Source organism: Melanerpes formicivorus, unplaced genomic scaffold (assembly GCF_026170545.1).
Source record: "Melanerpes formicivorus ecotype bairdi unplaced genomic scaffold, bMelFor1.0.p_v2 SCAF_45, whole genome shotgun sequence".
NCBI lineage: Eukaryota > Metazoa > Chordata > Aves > Piciformes > Picidae > Melanerpes > Melanerpes formicivorus.
The window spans coordinates 601,226-620,000 of record NW_027142397.1 but is presented as its reverse complement, the minus strand read 5'-3'; the positions used below and the strand labels follow the sequence as shown (position 1 = coordinate 620,000).

General features: G+C 66.7%; 1 protein-coding gene across 1 annotated transcript in view; it reads right to left on the bottom strand.

The window, feature by feature from the left end:
• Window positions 1–1,288: 1,288 nt before the first annotated feature.
• Window positions 1,289–18,775, bottom strand: part of AHDC1 (AT-hook DNA binding motif containing 1) — a 51,670-nt gene continuing 34,183 nt past the window's right edge. The window contains 6 exon segments of the mRNA XM_068159016.1: window positions 1,289–1,493; window positions 1,618–5,212; window positions 5,214–5,885; window positions 5,887–6,686; window positions 7,177–7,238; window positions 8,298–8,460. Of these exon segments, the coding sequence (XP_068015117.1) occupies window positions 1,661–5,212; window positions 5,214–5,885; window positions 5,887–6,609 (4,947 nt within the window). The 5' untranslated portion in view covers window positions 6,610–6,686; window positions 7,177–7,238; window positions 8,298–8,460 and the 3' untranslated portion in view covers window positions 1,289–1,493; window positions 1,618–1,660.

Genomic DNA, 18,775 nt, shown 5'->3' with positions numbered 1-18,775 from the left:
CAGAGCCTCCTCTTCTGCTCTCCTCTCTGCTGCGGGATGGGCTGGGGGAGGCGAAGGGCCGAGGGTGCGGCGGCGGGAGGGCAGGCTGGGGGGAGAGGGGAGAGAAGGGAGAGGAGGGGTCAGCATCCCACTGCCACGGCTCAGCACCCACCCACACCTGGCACCCACATGCCAGCGATCTGGCACCCATGCACCCAAGGGTCTGGAGTTCTGCTCACCCCCATCTGGCACCCGGGTAACCCAGGGGTCGGGCACCCATGCACCCGAGGCTCTGGGGTCCTCCTCAGCCAGGTCTGGCACCCTCATGCGCAGGGATTTTGGGTTCTGATCACCCTTGTCTGGTGCCCCAGGGGTCTGGGGTCTTCCTCACCCCCATCTTGACACCCAGAAACCCACGGGTCTGGCATCCACACACCCAGGGGTCTTGCACCCAGGGGTCTATGTCCTACTCACCCTGCACCTGGCACCCAGGTAACCCAGGGGCCTGGCACCATGTTCCCAGCACCCAATCACCCTGGGCTATGGCACCTCCTCATCCAGGGCTCTGGCACCTCCCCTCCCTGGGGTCCAGCATCCACCCCCGGGGCTCTGGCACCCCATCACCCTGAGCACCAGCATCCTACGCTCTGGCACATGCCCACCCTGGAGTCCACTCGAGGCTCTGGCACCCCACACACCACGCTCCAGCCACCCACAGATGCTGGCTCAGATGAAGTCCCTGTGGGTGACACTCGGGGCCAGCACTTGAAGCCCCAAAGGGGCTGGGGGCACCCAGTGGGTGAAGTTTAGTGGAAAGCAGAGAGCACCCAGCGCGTCCCCGCGGCCCCCTCAGCCCCACCCCACGCTCCCACGGATGCGCCCTGGGCAGCGCTGGGTGGCACTTACCGGGTGATGGTGGCACCTCCGGGCCCCGCTGGCGAAGCTGCCAGAGCCAGGTGGGGGTCAGCTCTCCCAAACACCCCTCGGCCTCCATCCGGCGACAGAAACACCCCGGGGCAAAGCGAGCGGGCACGGGGCGGGGAAGAAACCCCCCACAGCCCCAGCGAGAGCCCCGGCCAGGCTGCGGGCAGGGGGCACCCAGCCACCGACCCCCCAGGCCCTGCGGCCACCTCCTGCCCTCCGTAGCTGTGCTGGGCGGGGCCTGGCGGGGGCCGTCGGTCTGTCCAGCTGTCCGTCCGTCGGTCGGATTGTCCTGCTGCGGGGCGGGGGGCGCGGGGGCGGCGGTTTGGAAAGCAGAGCCAGGCAGGTGGCAGGCGGAGCAGGTCTGAGTGCGGGGGGGGCCAGAGTGGGGGCTTTGCTCTCTTCGTCCTTTGTTGTTTTTGTTTGGGGTTTTGTTTTTTTTTTTTTTCTTTCGCTTATTTTGTAACTTTTTAAACTTTTTTTTTCTCCTTTTTTTCCCTTTTTCTTAGAAAACAACCAACCAAAGGGCTCCGATCCCAGTTAAATACAGAACTTGAAAAGTGTTCCAGAAAAAAGTGCTGGCTAAATTACCTCTGAAAGAGAAACACAAGACGGAGATGGGGGGGAGGGGGGGAGGACACACGATGAGAGGGGCCTGGGGGTGCCCCATGCCAGCCTGCCCCGTGCCATCCCCCCGACGCCCTCGGCCCCACCTACCCTGTATCAAAACCTCGCTGTCCGGGTGGCACGTCAGCAGGCACTACAACGAGGTGACCGTAAAAGTGTCCTCAGGGTGCTGTTGCTCTACCATGGGTCCCAGGAACCCGCTCTTCTGGGGGGGGGCCATGACGGGGTGCCCCTGGGGTGCAAAACTGGGGTACCTGTAGTTGTCCTGCAGCTGCAGCATTGAGTCTCTCGGTACGGGGGAGATGTTCAAGTCATTGATCAAGGGGCAAGCGTAGGGTCCTCGGTGGTGAGCCCGGGACATCTCCAAGGGCTCCTTCTCGCCCTTGGAGGGGTGGGCGCCGCTCGGGCTGCCCAAGTGGGGGTTCAGACACGAGGGGTCCGTCCTGCCCATGAAGTCTACCAGCATCCCGGACCCCGCTTTCCCGTCGTAGGAGGGGCTGCGGGTGCTGGCGTTGGGGGAGTACCAGTAGGGAGGGTTTTTGCAGCTGGGGGAGTCGTAGTGCGGTTGTGGCATGGGGAGGTCGCGGCAGGCCAGGTGGGGGGCGTGCGGCAGCGCCCCCCCCTGCATGCTGTGTTTGAGCGAGTCGCAGGCGGGCAGCTTGCGGAGGTCGCCCGCCCGTAGGTCCTCCTTGAAGGCCAGGGTCGGGGAGCAGTTGGGCGAGAAGGCTTTCTGCAGCCCGGCCTCGAAGACAGTCTGCGGGGCGGGGCCGGCCAGCTGGTGCGGCAGCGCCGGGAAGTGCTTGCCCTCCAAATCCGGCTGCCCCAGCCCAGGGGAGTCACTCTGGAACCCCTGCACGAAGGTCCCGTCCGAGGGGGTGGAGGGGTTCATGGAGTAGGGGCCGGCGTAGTCGCAGGGGTCCCGCTCGCCCACCCCGAAGCCCCGGGACTGGGAGGGCAGTGGGGACATGCTGCTGTCCCCGCTGTAGTAGTCCAAACCCAGGTCGGTGCTCTCCTGGAACAGGGGATTGACCGCCTGGGATTTGGTGGGGAACTTGGCTTTGCCCGTGCCCCTCTCCTTCTTGGAGGCACAAGCCCCCCGGGACCCTCGTGGCTGCCGGGGTCCTGTGCTCCTCTTGGAGGGGTACACGGAGGAAGAAGAGGAAGAGGAGGAGAAGCTCAGATGGGAGGTGTCGAACATGTCCACCTTCTTCCGTCGGCCCCGGCCGGGCTTGGAGTTGCTCTGGAAGAGGACGCTCTGGTTCCAGTTGTAGCCCGGGGCGGAGGATGCCTCGTTCCAGTCCATCATCAGCTTCTCCAGGCTGGAGAGGCTGGACTGGCCCTCGCTGGACGAGGCCTCGCTGTTGGCACGCCGGTAGCCGGCCGGCTGGTTGAACTGGGTGCTGTCGGAAGAGGACTCCGAGAAGGTCTCCGAGACCGTCTGCTGCTTGGCTTTCTGCGGGGTGTAGTTGGAGATGTCCAGGATGACGTTGGGCTCGTTGAGGTGGCACTCAAAGCCTGGGTTGTAGAGCTGGCTGAAGGCCTCCGAGCTCCAGTCCAGCCCTCCGTAGCCCTGCCGGAAAGCCCAGGGCGCGGCGCCTGGGAACTGCCGGCAATTCTCGGGCGAGGGCTGGAAGGAGGCCGAGCCCTTGGGCACCATGTAGCCGCCGGGCGAGACGGTGCTGGCCCGGCTGTCACACCTCAAGGGGGTGTGTGAGGCGCTGGAGAACTGTGCCCCCTGCTCGGCGCTGTTGAAGAAGGCAGCTTTGCCCAGCGGCAGGCTGGGACCGGCCGTCTGCGGCGCGTAGCCGGCGCTGTGGGCGCTGCTGGGCGAGGACGGGAGGCTGCTGCCGCTGCCGTAGGCGAAGCTGCAGTCCTTGCTGCTGGGGCAGTCCTGCGGGTACTGCTTCCCCGGCGGGAACACGCTGGCCGGTGCCACGCTCTGCCCGCTGCCGTAGCTGCCGTAGGGCGAATAGCCGGAGGTGCCACTGGGCGCCGGGTGAGCAGTGGGGGACCGGGAGACGGCTGAGGGCGGTGCCAGCTTGGCAAACGCCTCAGCACCCCGGCACTCCGATGACCCTTGGGCTACCCCATAGCTGGCGGTGGCGGCGGCACGGCCAGTGGGGAACGCAGGCCGGCCCTGCAGTGCCGCGTGGAAGGCAGCCTCGGCACCAGGGGTCGCCGCTGCCACCTTGCCCCCCCGGGCCGGGTAGGTGGCCAGACCCCGCTGACCCGGCAGGGCGGCCGGGGGGGCCGTGTAGGCGGCGGCTGACTTGCGGGACTCGGAGCGAGAGGCTGAGAGGGCAAAGTCCAGCAGGTCGGAGGAGTCGTCTGAGTCCAGCAGCGAGCGGAAGTAGCCGGTGAAGAGGCTGTGCCGCTCCGGGCCGGCCTCCGCCTGCGAGGACGGAGCGCTCCCGGCGTAGAAACCGGCACGGCCGGAGGAGCCGGACTCTAGCCCGGGGGAGTGGAAGGGTCTCGCCTCAGCCCCTTGGTAGCCACCATTGCGACCGGCCTGGCTGCTGGGGTGGCCGTGATGGGGGGCCCAGGGGCTGCCCTTCTCGCTGGCAGCCCACTCGGCGCTGCCGTCACCGAAGCTCTGCCCGGGGTTGGGCTCTGGGAACAGGGCTCCGTTCTTGCGGGCGCGGCGCTTCCGCTTGGGTTTGCCCACGGGGTCGGGCTCGGGCCGGCCCCGCTTGCGCGGGTGCATGGCGTCGGCGTGGAGGGCCGTGGGGGCTTTCTTCTTCTTCCCAATGCCCTCAAAGAAATCGCTGAAGGAGCACCGGGCAGCGCGGGCAGCGTGGCCCCCTCCGCGCCCCCCAAAGCCGCCCGCCTTGCCGCCTCGCCGGCGGAAGCCCTGGACGCGGTGCAAAAAGTGGGAGATGCTCTGGGTGTCGGGGGCCTGGTGGATGGACTCGGGCTCGCTGGGGGTCCAGCAGCGGGGCGGCGAGCAGCGCCCCGAGCACTGGCTCTGCCGGTTGAGGAAGGCCAGCTTGGCCAGCACGTCCGAGTAGTCAGCCTTGCTGTCGTTGGTGTCGGCGATGTAGGAAGGCTGGGGTGAGGCCAGCTTTTGCTTCCTCCTCCTCCTCTTCTTCACCTCTGGGACTGGCTCCTTGGGCTTGGCTTGGCCCAGCAGCAGGTTCTTGGGGGGCCTGCCCCGCTTGCGCTTCAGGATGATGGGCATCTCCCCCGGGGGGAAGACCACCACCACGTTGCGCCCATTGTTCTTCATCTTGAGCAGTGGTGTGGGCTCCATGGAGCTGCTGGCCGCCAGCTCCTTGCCCTCCAGGTTCAGGTTGCTGCTGAGCGACGATACCTTGTAGGTGGTCTTGTTCCTCCTGCCCAGGGACACAGGGATCTTGGCCATCTTCACCACCATCTTCCTTACCCCTCGGCACTTCATCTTCTTCCCTGTGGTGGGGGGCTTGGGTACCTCGTCTGCGTCCAGGGTGGTGGTGGGGGGCGGTGTGGGGGGGCTCAGGAGCGGGGTGCTGGGCTCCTCAGGCCCGGGGGGCACCTCGGCGGGCAGGGAGAGGGGGGACAGGACGCGGCTTTCGGAGGCGATGTCCACCCGGCGCCCTCGCCCTGCCCTCCTCCTGCGGCACAGCATCTTTGGTTTGTCTGTCCGGCGCAGGGCGTACTTGCGGTGGTCCTTGCCACAGCGCCCAGCCCCCCGGCCCCCACAGGGACCCCCGTTTCACCACGCTGCTCAGGGGGCACCCCCCGAGCCGGGCCTGCAGCCCGTGGGGCCGTAGCGGGTCCCCGGTGCCCGGCTGTGCCTCCAGCAGCTCTGAGACGGTCCCCAGTGGCTGCGTCTCCAGCAGCGAGGGCTCAGTGGGCAGCAGCGGGGTCCGAGCGTCCAGCAGTGGTGGCTCCAGGGTCCCGGGCAGTGGCTCCAGCGTCTGCAGCCCCAGGGGCTCAGCCAGGGGCTCCAGCGACTGCAGCTCCAGCGACTCGGACAAAGGCTCCAGTGACTGCAGCTCCAGCGACGCTGACAGCGGCTCCAAGGACTGCAGCCCCAGCGGCTCCAGATTCTGCAGCTCCAGTGACTCTGGCAGCGGCTCCAAGCTCTGCGAGTCAAGCAGCTGGGGTTGCGACTCGAGAGACTGGGAATCCAGCAGCCGGGACTGGGAGTCCAGCTCCTGAGCTGGCAGCAACTGGGGCTGCGGCTCCATCGCCTGCGACTCCAACAGCTGCGTCCCCGGGCACGCCAGCGAGGCCAGCTCGTTCAGGATGTCCGCCTCGGCCAGGTCCGAGTAATCGCCGGTGTCGGGCTGGGAGCATCCAGCTTCCTCCGCCGAGGCTTTGGAGCCCCCCCCAACACCCCCACTGTGTCCGGGGGGCTGCGGGGCGCTCCCCCCCCCCACCGTCAGCTTCGCCGTCGCGGGCAGGGGGCCGGGGGTGCCGCGGTGGCTCCGTCTTGCAGAGCGCCCCCCGCTCCTCGGGGCTGCGGATGCTGTTGGCCAGGGAGGGCGAGGAGAAGAAGCTGTACTGGAGGTCACGGTCGGCGGGCAGCAGCCGGCTGTCCTCGTGGGCGCCGCTGCGCAGGTTGCCGCAGTCTAGGTGCAGGCCGCTGCTCTTGAGGTCCTCGGAGAGGCGGTTGAGGTCCTTCATGATGTCGATGAGCTGCACCACGGGGTGGAGGTTGATGTGGCCGTTGCCGCACTTGCTGCGGAGCAGGGCGAGGATGCTGTCGACGTTGCAGCGGCCTGAGGCCAGCGTCACGTCCGGGAAGGTCTTGGGTGCCCGGTCGCAGGCGGCTGCCTCCTCCGCGCTTCGCCCCAGGATCTGGGGCTGGCCGGCACAGCCCAGCAAGTCCTGCGCCGCTTTGGTGCCTCCGTGGACGCCCTGGCACCGGTCGGCCGGGTCGCCGTGCAGCAGCGAGCCCGCCTGGTGCTCGCGGCCGAGCGTGGGGCACGACCCCTCGGGAAAGCTCAGCACGCTGCAGGACAAGGCCTTCTCCGCCGGGCAGGCCGGGGGGCGCTGCGCGGGGTGCCCCGCAGGGTAGAACTCGGGCTCTCGGGCGTAGTCGGGCGAGCCGCGCACAACGCTGGTCGTTACCACTGGGCCCGGGGGCTTCACGCGCATCCTGGCCTCCTCCTCCCCCGCGTGCCGCTGGGCCGAGCAGTTGCTGACATGGGGGTCAGGGAAGGTGGCACCAGGACCTGTGTGGGGCAGAGGAGGGGACAGTGAGGCCCTGAGAGCACCGCCGGCCACAGGCGGCTGGCGATGCCATGCTTCATCCCTGATGCCCTCGGTGAGGGGGTGCCAGCCTTCGCCTCCCCGTCTCACCCCTGCCCTGTCACCGGTGAGGACCTGGGACCTTGTCCCTGCCACCCCCAGCCTCCTCCCTTGCTCACTGCAGTGCTGGGGAAATGTGGTGCAGCCTCCTGCCCTGCTTAGGAAGGGGCTGGATGCCCTCCCTGTGGCAGAACCACCTGTGCCAGCCTGGCATGGAGCCACCTTCAAGGCGGAAGCAAGATGGCTGTGCCCATGGGGTTTTGGGCTGCCCTATCCCCTCTGTGGGCAGAGCCAGGGCATCTGGGGGGCTGTGGGACACAACTAGGGCACCCAGGGGGCTGTGAAGCTGTAGTTAATGGGTCTGGGGGGGGTCATGGAGCTGGAGCTAGAGGTGAGGCTGGGGCTGGGACTCACCCTCGGCTTTGCTGCTGCTGCTGCTGCTGCTGCTGCTGCTGCTGCTGTTGCACTTGAGCTCCCTGCAAAGGAAGGGGGTGGTGCAGAGGGTTAGCCTACAGTTGGGAGGGGTATCACTGCCTCCTCCCACCCCCACGGCACAGCACTGGCCCCTCCAGAGGACACACCTGGGGCTGATCCTCCTGAGCTCCCACAGCTGAGAGGCAGCCAGGTGGCAGGGAGCTTGGAGGCTTCCTCCGATCTGGGGGGCAAAGGGGACACATTTGCCCCCCCACACCCACCATCAACCCCTCCAGGGGACAAGGGGTGCTGGGTGGGGGGGCAGTGGGAAGGAGGTGGGTTGTGTACCAAGGATAGGGGGACTTGGTGAGGAGGTGTCCTGGGGGTGAGGAAGGCTCGGCGGGAGGGAGGACGATGTCCCAGGGACGTCGAGGGGGGGGGGGCTTGCTGGGAGGGACGGAGGGAGGGAGGGGTGATGTCCCGGGGCTGGAAGAGGGCTTGGCGGGAGGTGCGGGGGTGTCCCGGGGAGGGGGGCTCGGCGGGGGCCCTGCGGCCGCGTTGTCGCTAGGTGTCCCCGGTGAGCCGCGCTCCGCCGCCGCCCCGGCCCGGCCCCCCCGCCTCGCCCGGACACACCGAGGATGGGCGGGGAAGGGGGAGTTGGTTCTTTGCCGGCGGAGGCAGCTCAGCGTGTCCCGCACACCCTCCCCTCCACCTCCTGCCATCCGCCCACACACCCGTGGGCACCCCACGCTCAGCTGCTGCCCCCGCCCCGCGGTGACGCTGCCCGGTGCCAGCACCCACCCTCTGCATCGCCCCTGCCTCAGTTTCCCCTTGGCGGCAACAAGGGCGAAAGCGACGTCTAATGGGGAAGGTGTTGGCACGAAGGCCCCCCCCTGCTCCCCGTGCGGGGGCTGCAGTCACCCCTATTTGCTCCCCCTCGATCAAGCCATGGGCTCTGCACAGCTGCAGATGCTTCCTCCCTGACTCTCAGCCGTACTTCGTGGCCCACTCCTCTCTCCTGCCAGGGCAGGGATGGGCAGAACAGAAGCAGCCAACCTGCTGCCAACTTGCTACCACCAGTGCAGTTCCGTTCTCGGGGCTCAGGGCCCCCCCCAGGGTACCTGGGCCGGGGGTGCTTGCAGTGGAGGTTCACTCTGAAGCTCCTGCTGTCACCGACGCTGCCAGGCTGGCGAGGGCCCGAGCCTTGGGCACGCGGGAGCCACTCGGTTGGCAGGCTGGCACCGTTCTCCAGTGCGACGGGCTGGCAGGCGACTGAGCTCCCATCTGCTCCAGCAAGAACAGAGACCCCCCCCCCAACTCCATCAGCCTGGAGGACCCCTCCCCAGGGAGCATCCCCCTGCCCTGGGCTGGCGTCGGTGCCCGCTTGGCTTGGTGCCCACCCGTTCAAAGCCACAACCCACTGGGACGCCCAAGGAGCCATGCTGACCCCTCTGCCCCCGGGGACGGGGCCACTGTGGGATGCCGAGGCGCAGGGTGGCATTTTGGGGCAGAACATCCTGCTGCGGCCATGCCTCCAGCTGGGGGCTGCCCATTCGTGGCAGAGCATTTCGCTGCCAGGCGGCGGACACCTGTGTGCACACCGAGGTGTGGGCACGGCCACACGGACGTCCCTGTTGCACACACGCGTGCGAGCCCTCACAGGTGGGCATCCCCACTCCTTCATGTGGCGCTGGTGCATACTGGGGGCCAGGCACCCGAAGCAGCTGCCCATCCCGCAGAGGGCTGCCAGGCAGCCCCGCCCCCCCCCCAAGCCATCGCCATTGCCCTGCCTGCCAGCGTGCCCGCGCGAATCGCTGCCTGCCGGCTCCCTCCCCCAGCACACAGCCGCAGACACACAGGCAGCCGCTCGGCGTGCTCCAGGCTCTTCCCGGTGTCTGGATTAGCTGACAACTTATCAACAAGGCAAGGAAGGAGAACTCAAACCTGTCAGTCCGTCCGCATCCCCCTCCCTGCCTCCCCAGCTTTTCCCCAGCAGCCTTTGGGCGCAGCGTTGGCACCAAGGCGATGCGGGCACCTCTCCGGCAACCGCCTGCTCGGTGTAGAGTTACGCCAAGGGCAGTGTGGAGCAGGAAAATATGCGCTCGAAAGACCGGTCCGGGCTCTGCCGAGGCTGCTGCCGTGCCCAGAGAGCGCTGGGAGGGGAACTGGGCAGGAAGGAAGCAGCCGGGAGCCCTTCCAGAACAGCCGCTGCGAGCCGGTCCCCGCCGCACGGCTCGGCGGGCAGAGACGGAGGGTCCCCTAAGCCTGCACCCCTGACCCCCTGCGTGCCCGCGGTGGGTGTGCTGGCAAAGCCTGTGGCATGGCCACGGGTGCCCAGTGTGGTGCATGGCACCCGCTGGCGTGCATGCCACCCATTCATGTGCACAGCACTCGCCGGTGTGCACCCATGGGTGCCAGAGGTGCTGGGCACACCCCCCGCTGCCCTGCCCATTCAACCAGCTCTTACCCCAAACTGGTTGGCACCAGAGTCCTGCTCCTGGCCCTGCCAGGGTCACATATCCAGCGTCAAGGCGGGGGGCACTCCTCCCTCACCCCAACCAACGCCCCCTAGGGCAGGGACCACCTCCTTCACCCTCAAAACCCCCACCCCTCACCATGCAGACAGCCACCGGCCGCCAGCCCCCCCGCCCCCGCAGCGTGGGGCAGAAGATGGGAGCCGGGCGGTGGGGAGGGGGCTGCTGGGGGGTAAGTGGGCAGGCCGGGACGCTGGCCACGCCACGGCGCTCACTTTCACCTCCCTGCTCAGCCCCAGGCAGCCACCACATGTTTCCCATTAGGCTCTCTGGCCTGCGCCGTTCCTGGCTGCTTCTCCCGGGGCAGGGCTCTGGGGCTCTGGGGCTCTGTTTCCTCCTTTTTTTTTCCCTTTTTTTTTTAATTTTTAATTTTCCCCCTCCTCCTCGCGGGTTACAAAACACCAGCAGAGACCACACAGGCGAGCAGGGACGGAGGCAACCAGCAGGACACGGGGAGAGATGGGCGCTGCAGGGGGGAGAGGCAGCGAGGTGGGGGTGCGCTGATGGCTTGGGAAGGGATGGGGGCGGGGGGGTGATTTTGGGGAGGGGAGGGGGGGGAAGCAGGCGAGATTGCAGTCACCTCCACATCCCACCTCCTGACCCCGCAGCCCTGCAAAGATAACAGCCCCTGAAGACTTGCTGACTCGCCTCGCAGAAATCCAATATCCTTCGCCTGCTGAACTAATCGACTACCTGGGCTCCCACCTCCCCTGCCCGGCCTTAATCCTGCTGCTGCAAAGCTTTAATTAGTTTAACGGCTTCAGCCTTGATGGAGCTTGGTGGCGAGTGCCATGGTTCCCCCCCCCCCCGCCCCGCACCACCCTCCCTCCAGCTCCTCTCCCCAGGCAAGCTCCCACTGGGGTGCTGCGAGGTGGCACCATGAGGGTGCAGAGGGTTGTAGACATCCCCTGGGGGTGCTGGCACCCAGCCCTGACCCCCAGTCTGAGGGAGGAGGGCGGGGGGGAAAGGGGGGAGGGGGGAGGGGTTGTGGAAGGGCTTTGCTTGGCACCGGCGTGGCGGCAGGGATGGCCCCACAAGACACGGCCATGGTTTGGTGCCCGGCTCTGAGGCCACCCAGACGTCAGGGTGGGGCCGGAGATGCCACCGGGAGACAAGCAGGCGGCAGGGACGCAGCCGCCACACAGATAGGGCCAGGCCGGCCCGACGCCTCCCGCCCCCCCGCGGCATCGTGCCCAGCCGTCCGCAGCACCGGCGCCAAGCACGGGGGGTCCTCCTCACGGCCCCCACACCTCCCCACTCCCTGGGCACCACGGGCACTGGGAGGTGTCAGGGTGGCCCTAAATACCCCGACATGGGTGTTGGGTGTCCCTGGACACCCCCATCAGCCATGGTCTGTGTCACAGCTGTCCCCTGCGTGCGTGCACACACATCTGGGGCACTGCAGAGGTGCAGCTCCCTTATACATGCCCCCCGTGTCTGGGGGCTGCTGTCCCCTCTGTGCCCTGTCCCTTGCACCCTCCCACACCCCCCTCACTGGCTCCCACGCCCCCCCCCCCTCGCCCCCCCCCGTGAGTCCCTCCCCAGCTCGTCCTCGCCTGCTGACACCAATGGAAAATCCCCTCCAGTCCCTCCAGTGATAGCTTCCTGGCAGGCGCTTTCCGAGGGCTTCCGTGTTCCCCAGCCGGCCCCCCCCACATCGGCCACCTCCCCCCTGAGCCATGCGGGGGGTCACACACGCAGGAGAACCCCCCCTCGCCTTCACCCCCACCACCCCGACCTCCACAGATCACCCCTAAATCCAGCATCCCCCTAAGGCTTACAGATCCTGCTCCCTCTTCTTCCTCCTGACATCTCCCCACCCTCCCTGCACCCCACGCTGGGCACCCCCTGTGCACCTCTGAACCAGGGGCACCGAGCAGCACCAAGGGTCCCACCCAGAAGCTCTCCCAGGGCACCCGTCCCCCCTTGGGGACCCACCCCCCTGTGATGCCACCAGCACACTGGCTGGGAGCAGGGCAAGGGCTGGGGGTCCAGAGGGGTGGGCAGAGACGGGGCACAGGGTGCTCGCGGGTGGCCCTGACCCCTCCTGCCCCAGGGGCTCGACCCTGCTGTCACCGCAGCGCTGCCCTCTCTGCCACCAGGAGCCAGAGCAGATGGCACCTGGGTTTCATCTTAGCTAACAGGTCTGGCCAAGCTGCTCGGCCACCACGGTCCTTCCCCCCTTCCTGGGGGGGGCACCAGGAGAGAGGGGGTTTGGGGTGTCCCCCCCCCCAAGCAGAGAGCTGGTAGGGTAACATATCCTGCCCAGTGCAGTGCCAGGATGTGGAGTCACTGCAGGAGGAGATGGTGGTGCCAAGGAAGGGCTTGAGGCAAATGCACCTGGGACACTTGGCCTCAGGGGAGAGCTGGGGCTGGGAGCCACCTCCCATGGCACCCTGAGGTGCCATGTCCATAGAACACGCTCGAGTACCATCCTGGCACCAGGGAGGGGTCTCTGCAGGTCTTGGTGTTCCCCTAAGCCCCCAGCACAAAACATCTTTCAAACCCTCTGGGAGCAGGGAGCCTGGGGCCAGCAACGTCCCTGTGCTGCTGGGAACACTGCTGGGCTGGGGACAGAGCCTTTCCCTCGGCCTGAGTCACCAGCGCAGTGCCCAGCCTGGCTGGCACAGTGCCCTTGAGGTGGGCAGGGATGGGGGTGACCTAGTGTCTAGTGCTGGTGTTGTGAGAAACCATCTCCCCTGCAGCAGCCACGCTCCCTGCTGTGACCATCTCCCCTGCCACAAGCCTCTTCCCTGCAGTGATCATCTCCCCTGCAAGAGGCCATCTGCCGTGCAACCACCACCTCCCCCGGAGCAACCACCTCCCTTGCAGCGACCATCTTCCCTGTGACAGCCACCCCCCCCACCAGGAGAAAGCCTCTCACCTGTCAGAACATCTCCCCTGCAAGGACCACCTGCTCTGCAGCAACCATCCCTCCTGCAAGGACCCTCTCCCCCACAACGACCATTTCCCCTGCAATCACCTCCCTTGGACCCCCTCCGCCACGGAACTAGGTGGCTGCGGCCCCCCGGGGCCATGCTGTGGGGGATGCCCTCCCCTCCACACCCAGATGTCCCCAGCTTCGGCGGCATCACCCAACGCAGGCGCAAACCCCCCTCTCCCACCCCAACCCCCTTGTCCCTAGCAGGGTCTGAGCCCCCTCCTTGGCTGGGTGGGGGTGGCAGGAGGTGGCGGTGGGGCTTGGGGTGGCCCGGGGGGAGGTGGGGCGGTGAAACCACTCGACAGATGGACGGCAGAGACGGTGGCACCTCGGCCGGCTGGAGCCCAGCGCCGCAGCTCGGAGCGCGCAGGGAAAGGGCTAAATTTAGCTGCTCTCCGCGGTGCCAGCTTTGTTCCCCCGCCCCGTCGAGCCGGCGCGGGAGGAGAGCAGCCTGCCTGGCCCCCTCCTCTACCCTCTGCTTGTTGGGGGTGGGCGGACACACACACGCGGGACACCCTAACACCCATCCCTCAGGGTACCGGCTCGGGGTGCGAGCCTGGGGTACCCCTTGGGGAGCTGGCTGCTGTGGCCAGCTCCTCCATCTGATGGTGGTGCTCTGCCCCAGAGGGGTGAGCATGGCCAACCCCCCCTCAAAAAAACCCGTGTCAGCAGGCCGGAGGCTGCGCAGAGGGCAGTGCCCCCCTCCCTGGGCTCCCTGTTATAGCCACACATGAGTCACAGCCGCGGTGTGTCCCTGCCCGGCGCGGCCGCGCAGGGTCATGTAACACCCGCGGCCACCCCGCCGGGGACGGGGGCTCCAAAACCTGCCCACAGCACCCCCTGCCCGCAGCCTGTGGCACCGGGGGTGGTTCTGCAGCCCCCTGAGACCGCTGCGGGATAAAGGGGACCCCTGGGGATAAGGGCGGGGTGCTACTCAGGACCCCCGTGGCCACCAGGCTGCGGGGAACTGCGGGTTAACGCCGAGCGGGGCCAGGAGCGCAGTAACATTTGGAAGGTGCCAGATGGAATCCTGCCCGTGCCGAAGGCTCGCCTGGCACTGCCATGTCCCCCGGCGCTGGGGATGGGGGCCTGCCCACGCAGCCAAGGGGCACCCCGCTGGCATGTGGGGATGCCAGCTGCATAACCCACCAGGGAAGCCCTGGGTGACCCAGCGGCCACCCACAGTACCCACCCACAGCGCCCACTGCGGGGAAGGCGGCAGAGGGCTCCAGGTGCACCTGGCGAGCTGATGGCTTCACGGCAGCACCCACCGGGTGCCAACACCGCGTCAGGGTGGGCAGGTGGGGACTGGGGGGGAGGTTCTGGGCAGGGGGAGAGCAACCAGTTGCCTCCCTTGGCCAATTTTAGAAACTGGCTCGACAAGAAAAGCAGAATGGGCCGGGCAGGATTAGCGCCGGCGGGGGGCGGGGGGGGATTTTTTTCCCCTTTTTCTCTCTCTCTCTTTTTTTTTCCTGCTGTGGGAGGCGCAGGAGTTGAGCGGAAACTCCTGGCTGCGGATCCTGTTTCCTGGGAGATGCGGCGCGGTGCAGGGCCGAGCTGGGGCCGAGCCGGGGTGTGGGAGCCACCGGGGACCGTGCCAACACCAGCGTGTCGGGGCAGGGGCACGGGCAGGGGGCACAGATTTGTCCACCCCCCTCCCTGCATCCCTATCCCAGCGTGCTGGTAGCCTGGCACCCCCACACAGCACCCACCCATGGGTACAGAGCATGGTGCCCACCTGGGTGCATCCATGGAGGACTGGGCGACCATGGGGAGGATTGGGCACTCACGGGGGCACCCATGGAGGCGATTGGGCAACTATGGGGAGGACTGGGCACCCATAGAGAGGGTTGGGCAAGGAGTGGCCACACATGAGTGCACTCATGGGGAGGATGAGGAAACTATGGGGAAGATTTGGCACTCATGGGGCACCCGTGGGGAGGATTGGGCACCCATGGATGCATCCACGGGGCGAGGACAGTGCACATGGGCATGGGTACAGGTGCATATGTGCACCCACCTGGGTGCAGGTGCACCCACAGGTACAGAACACGGGTGCACACATGGGTACACACGTGGGTACACGCTGGCATACACACAGGTGTGCCAGCACGTGGATGTGCAGTACCCACCTCCCACACAGGATCACACCCACTCAGGGGCACAACACACAAAGAAACACCACGGTGCCCCTGCCTCCTGCCTAGTGGGCACCCAGGCAGCACCCAAGGGCTCTTGTAGTGCAGGGACCCCCTCTAGGTATGGCCAGGCTGGCACCGTGGATTCCCATCCCACCCTCTGGCAGTGGCAGAAGCAGGATGCCATTGACAGCTCATACCAGGGGGCACACTGGGTGATGCCCCAATCACAATGAGTGACCCCAAAACACAATTCCCCTCCAAGAGAGCCCCAAAAGCCTGAGGGGGAGCACAGGGAAAGCAGCCAGAGTCCTGTAGTGGGGATGCAGATACGAGTGGGGAAACTGAGGCAGGGAGCAAGACAGGCAGTGCCCAGGGTGCAGATGGAAACAAACAGCTTCAGCCAACTCTCACAGAGGTCCTGTGCCACCCCAGCTCCCTGATCCACTCCCACCCAGCTGCCCTCCCAGCTCCAGTTACAGGCAGGCTGTGACACGACATGTCCCGGGGGTGGGAACGGGGGGCAGAGTCCCCAGGAGGCAGCGAGTCAGGGCACCCAGCCCTGCCCACACCGTGCCACAGCCCTCTGGCATCTCCCCTGCAGCCCCAGGGGAGCTCCGGGGCGCACACACCTCTGGATACACCTCCCGGCTGGTCTCTCCCCCTCTCCAGGCGCCTGCCATTCCAATCGCAGAGCAGAAGTTGCCGGCGGAGCCGCGGCGCGGCTCGCACACAGCCTGTCACTCACACATCACTTTGTAGATGCCCATAAATTGCTTCATTACCTCTTCTAATTGAGGAGAACGCAGCTGCTGTGGGGCGGTGACAGAGCGCCTTGCCTTTGAAGGATGCCTCCCTCACCAAGGCTGGGTCCAGCAGAGCTGCAGAGCACCCCCCACCCCCACCCCAGAACCCCCCCCCCAGCATCCCAATAATCATAATAATAACAATAATAATGATGGAAATAATCAGGATAATCACAGCAGCCAGGCAGCCCCCGCGGCAAAGGGCAGCAGGGCTCGCGGGGGCTGCAGCCTGCGTCTGGGAGCTGCTCATGGGTGCTGGGTGGGGAAACTGAGGCAGCATAGGGGGTGGGATGCAAACCCCTGTGCTGTGCTGGTAACCTGGTGCCAGGGCTGAGGTACAACCCCACGCTCAGGATGGGCAGGGCATGGGATGCTCACCACCGTGTCCTGCTGGCACCTTGGGGAGGACCATGGTGGTGCTAGGGCTGAGGGACCTCATGCTAAGGATGGACAGAGGGTTGGATGCAAACCCCTGTGCCGTGCTGGCACCCTGGGGAAGACCATGGTGGTGCCAGGGCTGAGGGACAACTCCCTGTTCAGGGGGGACAGAGCATGGAGCATCTCCTCAGGCTCGCAGGGAGGACTTGGGGTGCAAGGGTGAGATCAGCTCTGCCCAAACTCCTTGGGGAACTTCCCACCTCTGCTTAGGGCCGGGGCTGGTTCCATCCTCCCAGCTTCGCCGGCACGAAGCCAGGGGTCCCTGGCACCCTCCCGTGCCCCCATGCCCTGCGCCCCAGCCCCGCGTGGGCCCCCCGGCTTTGTCTGGCAGGCGGCGAGCGGCTGCGGCTGGGCTCGGTCCCCTCGCAGGATACTGCAGAAGGATTTACTGTATTGCAGCTTGTGCTGGCTGCAGCCCAGCGCACAATAGATTAGCTGTAGCCCAGGGCAGCACGATGCGGGGGAAGGAAGGTGGGATTCAGGCGGATGCAGATTGCAGGGGCATTTGCTGCAGTATACTGCAGGATCCGGCCCCTCGCTCGGGACCCCTCCCTCACCCCAAACCATCCCACGCTGGCCCTCGCAGAGGTGGCTACGAGGGGTTTTGCCTGTCCCCTCCCCACCCCTGTCATTACCCCATGCCAAATGTGGTGGTTTGGATGCTGTGGCTGCAGGCGCCCACGTGGCCTGGAGGACACTTTGCTTGTCCCCTAGCCCCATCCCAGGGGGTTCTGCGGAGGGGTCGTGGTCCCCGATGGTGGGCTGGGTGCTGTTGGGGACATGGGGCCCCCCCTTGCTGGGTGCGACAGCACAAAGCTGGTGCAGGGAGGCAGCCAGGGACTGCAAGCAGCACTAATTGATCGCGATTAATTCAGCTCCTGCCTCCCCGGGTGGCAGGGAGAGATGCTGAGACACAAACCCAGCCCACAGAGCTCCCCAAACAGGCTCCACGCCCCCTCCCTGCACCCACCCGCCGGGCTTGGGGGGACCCACACTGCCTCTCCCTGGGCACACGGGGGGCTCTGAGGGGGGCCCAGCTCCTGCTGTTGCCCCAGAGCTGTTGGGTACCCATGCACAGGAGGTTTGGGGCTCGGTCCTTGGGGTGCACTCACTTCCCTTGGGGTGCTTTTGGCTGCTGGCTGGGTGGGGGGTCCTGCTGGTACCCAATGTTCAGGATGCAGGGATGGCAGCACAGCAGGAGATGAAGCAGGGATGGTGGCACAGCAGGAGACAATACAGGGGTAGGTGGCACACCCGGAGACGATGCTCAGGTGATGACAGCACAGGGGAGAAGAGGTACCAGGGGTCGCCAATGGCCTCGTGGTGACACTGAGGCACCTTTGGGCAACATCACCAACAGGTACAAACCAGGGGACCTGGGAGAGCTGTTGCCACCTCCTCCAGCACCCAACCTCCACCCTGATGGGCACAGGCAGGCGCAGGCAGGCATCCGGCGGGCAGCGGTGCCGTGGGCAGCGCGGGCAGGGGGGCTGGCATGTGGCCGTCTGGATTTCGAGGGGAGCTGTGAGCCTGCGGATCCAGGCTCCATAATCCTCCGTGGGATGCAGTTTCCACAGCAACAGCAGGTCAGAGGGCAGCGAGGGGAGCTCAGCATCGCGATTGTGCCCGGCGCTGCCAAAAAAGCCACCGGGGTGGGGGGAGAGGAGGTGCCGGGGCCGGACGGCGGGGCCGCGGTGGCGGAGGTGGGCGGCGGCGGTGCGGGGGCTGCGCAGGGCGCGGGGGCGGCCGTGCTGGTGCTGCCGGGGAGGCTGCGAGCGGGGCTCAGTGTGGCGTTGTCAGCAAAGATGTCACTAATTGTCTGCAGGAGCAGCAAACCCTCGTTAACCCTTGGGCAGCCGGCGGCGGGCGCGCTGCTGCGGCTGGGGGCACGCAGTGACCAGCGGCCCAGCACCCTGGCATGGGCCCACCTCCGCCACCACCCCAACTGCATGGCCTTGGGCAAGTCACTGTGCTGCCCTCGCATCCATCTTCCCTCAGTGTGGCTACTGGGAGCCCACAGTGTCCCAGCCAGTGACCACGGCCAGCAGGGTGACTCTTCCCTTGTCCCATGGGCTCTGGCTTTGCCCCTGTTGCCTGCAGGTGAGACAGCACTTGGCCAAGCTGGAGCATGGTGGCAAATGCTGGCAGTGCCAGGGCCACCAGGGCTGGAACACCTCCATTCCCATCCACCTCCATCCCTGGTCACCTCCATCCTCAGCCATTGTCCCCACAGGCAGGCCTGGCAGGAGCAGTAGGGTGCAGATGCCCACAGGCAGGCCTGGCAGGAGCAGTAGGGTGCAGATGCAGTTGGAGTGGGGCGCAGCACCCATATCATAGCCACCAACCCAACCCATGGCACACAGCACAGGTCCAGCCCCACAAAGGTCAGGTGGCCTCATGGTGATGCCAGGGGACAGTGCCAGAGGCTTTTGCCAGGCTGGTGGAGGCATCGCCGCTGGGGTAGAGGCAGAAATGTTTTTTCCACCTCCTGTCCAGCTCTACCTGGGAGCTCTGCCGGGAAGTGCTGACGTCGGCAGGAGCGGGTGGGGGCGGCGGGGGGAGGCCGGGGCTGGGGCAGCCAGAGCAGGGTCAGCAGAAAGCCTCGGGCTCTGCTCGCCCCTGCCAGCTGCCCCGCGGACCTTTTGTTCCCATTCAGCACCTTTCCCAGCACCTCCTGGCTCTCACTGATTCCCAGGGCCCCTCCCTGCGGGGGTGGGCAGGGTAGGAACCCCCCCAGTACCG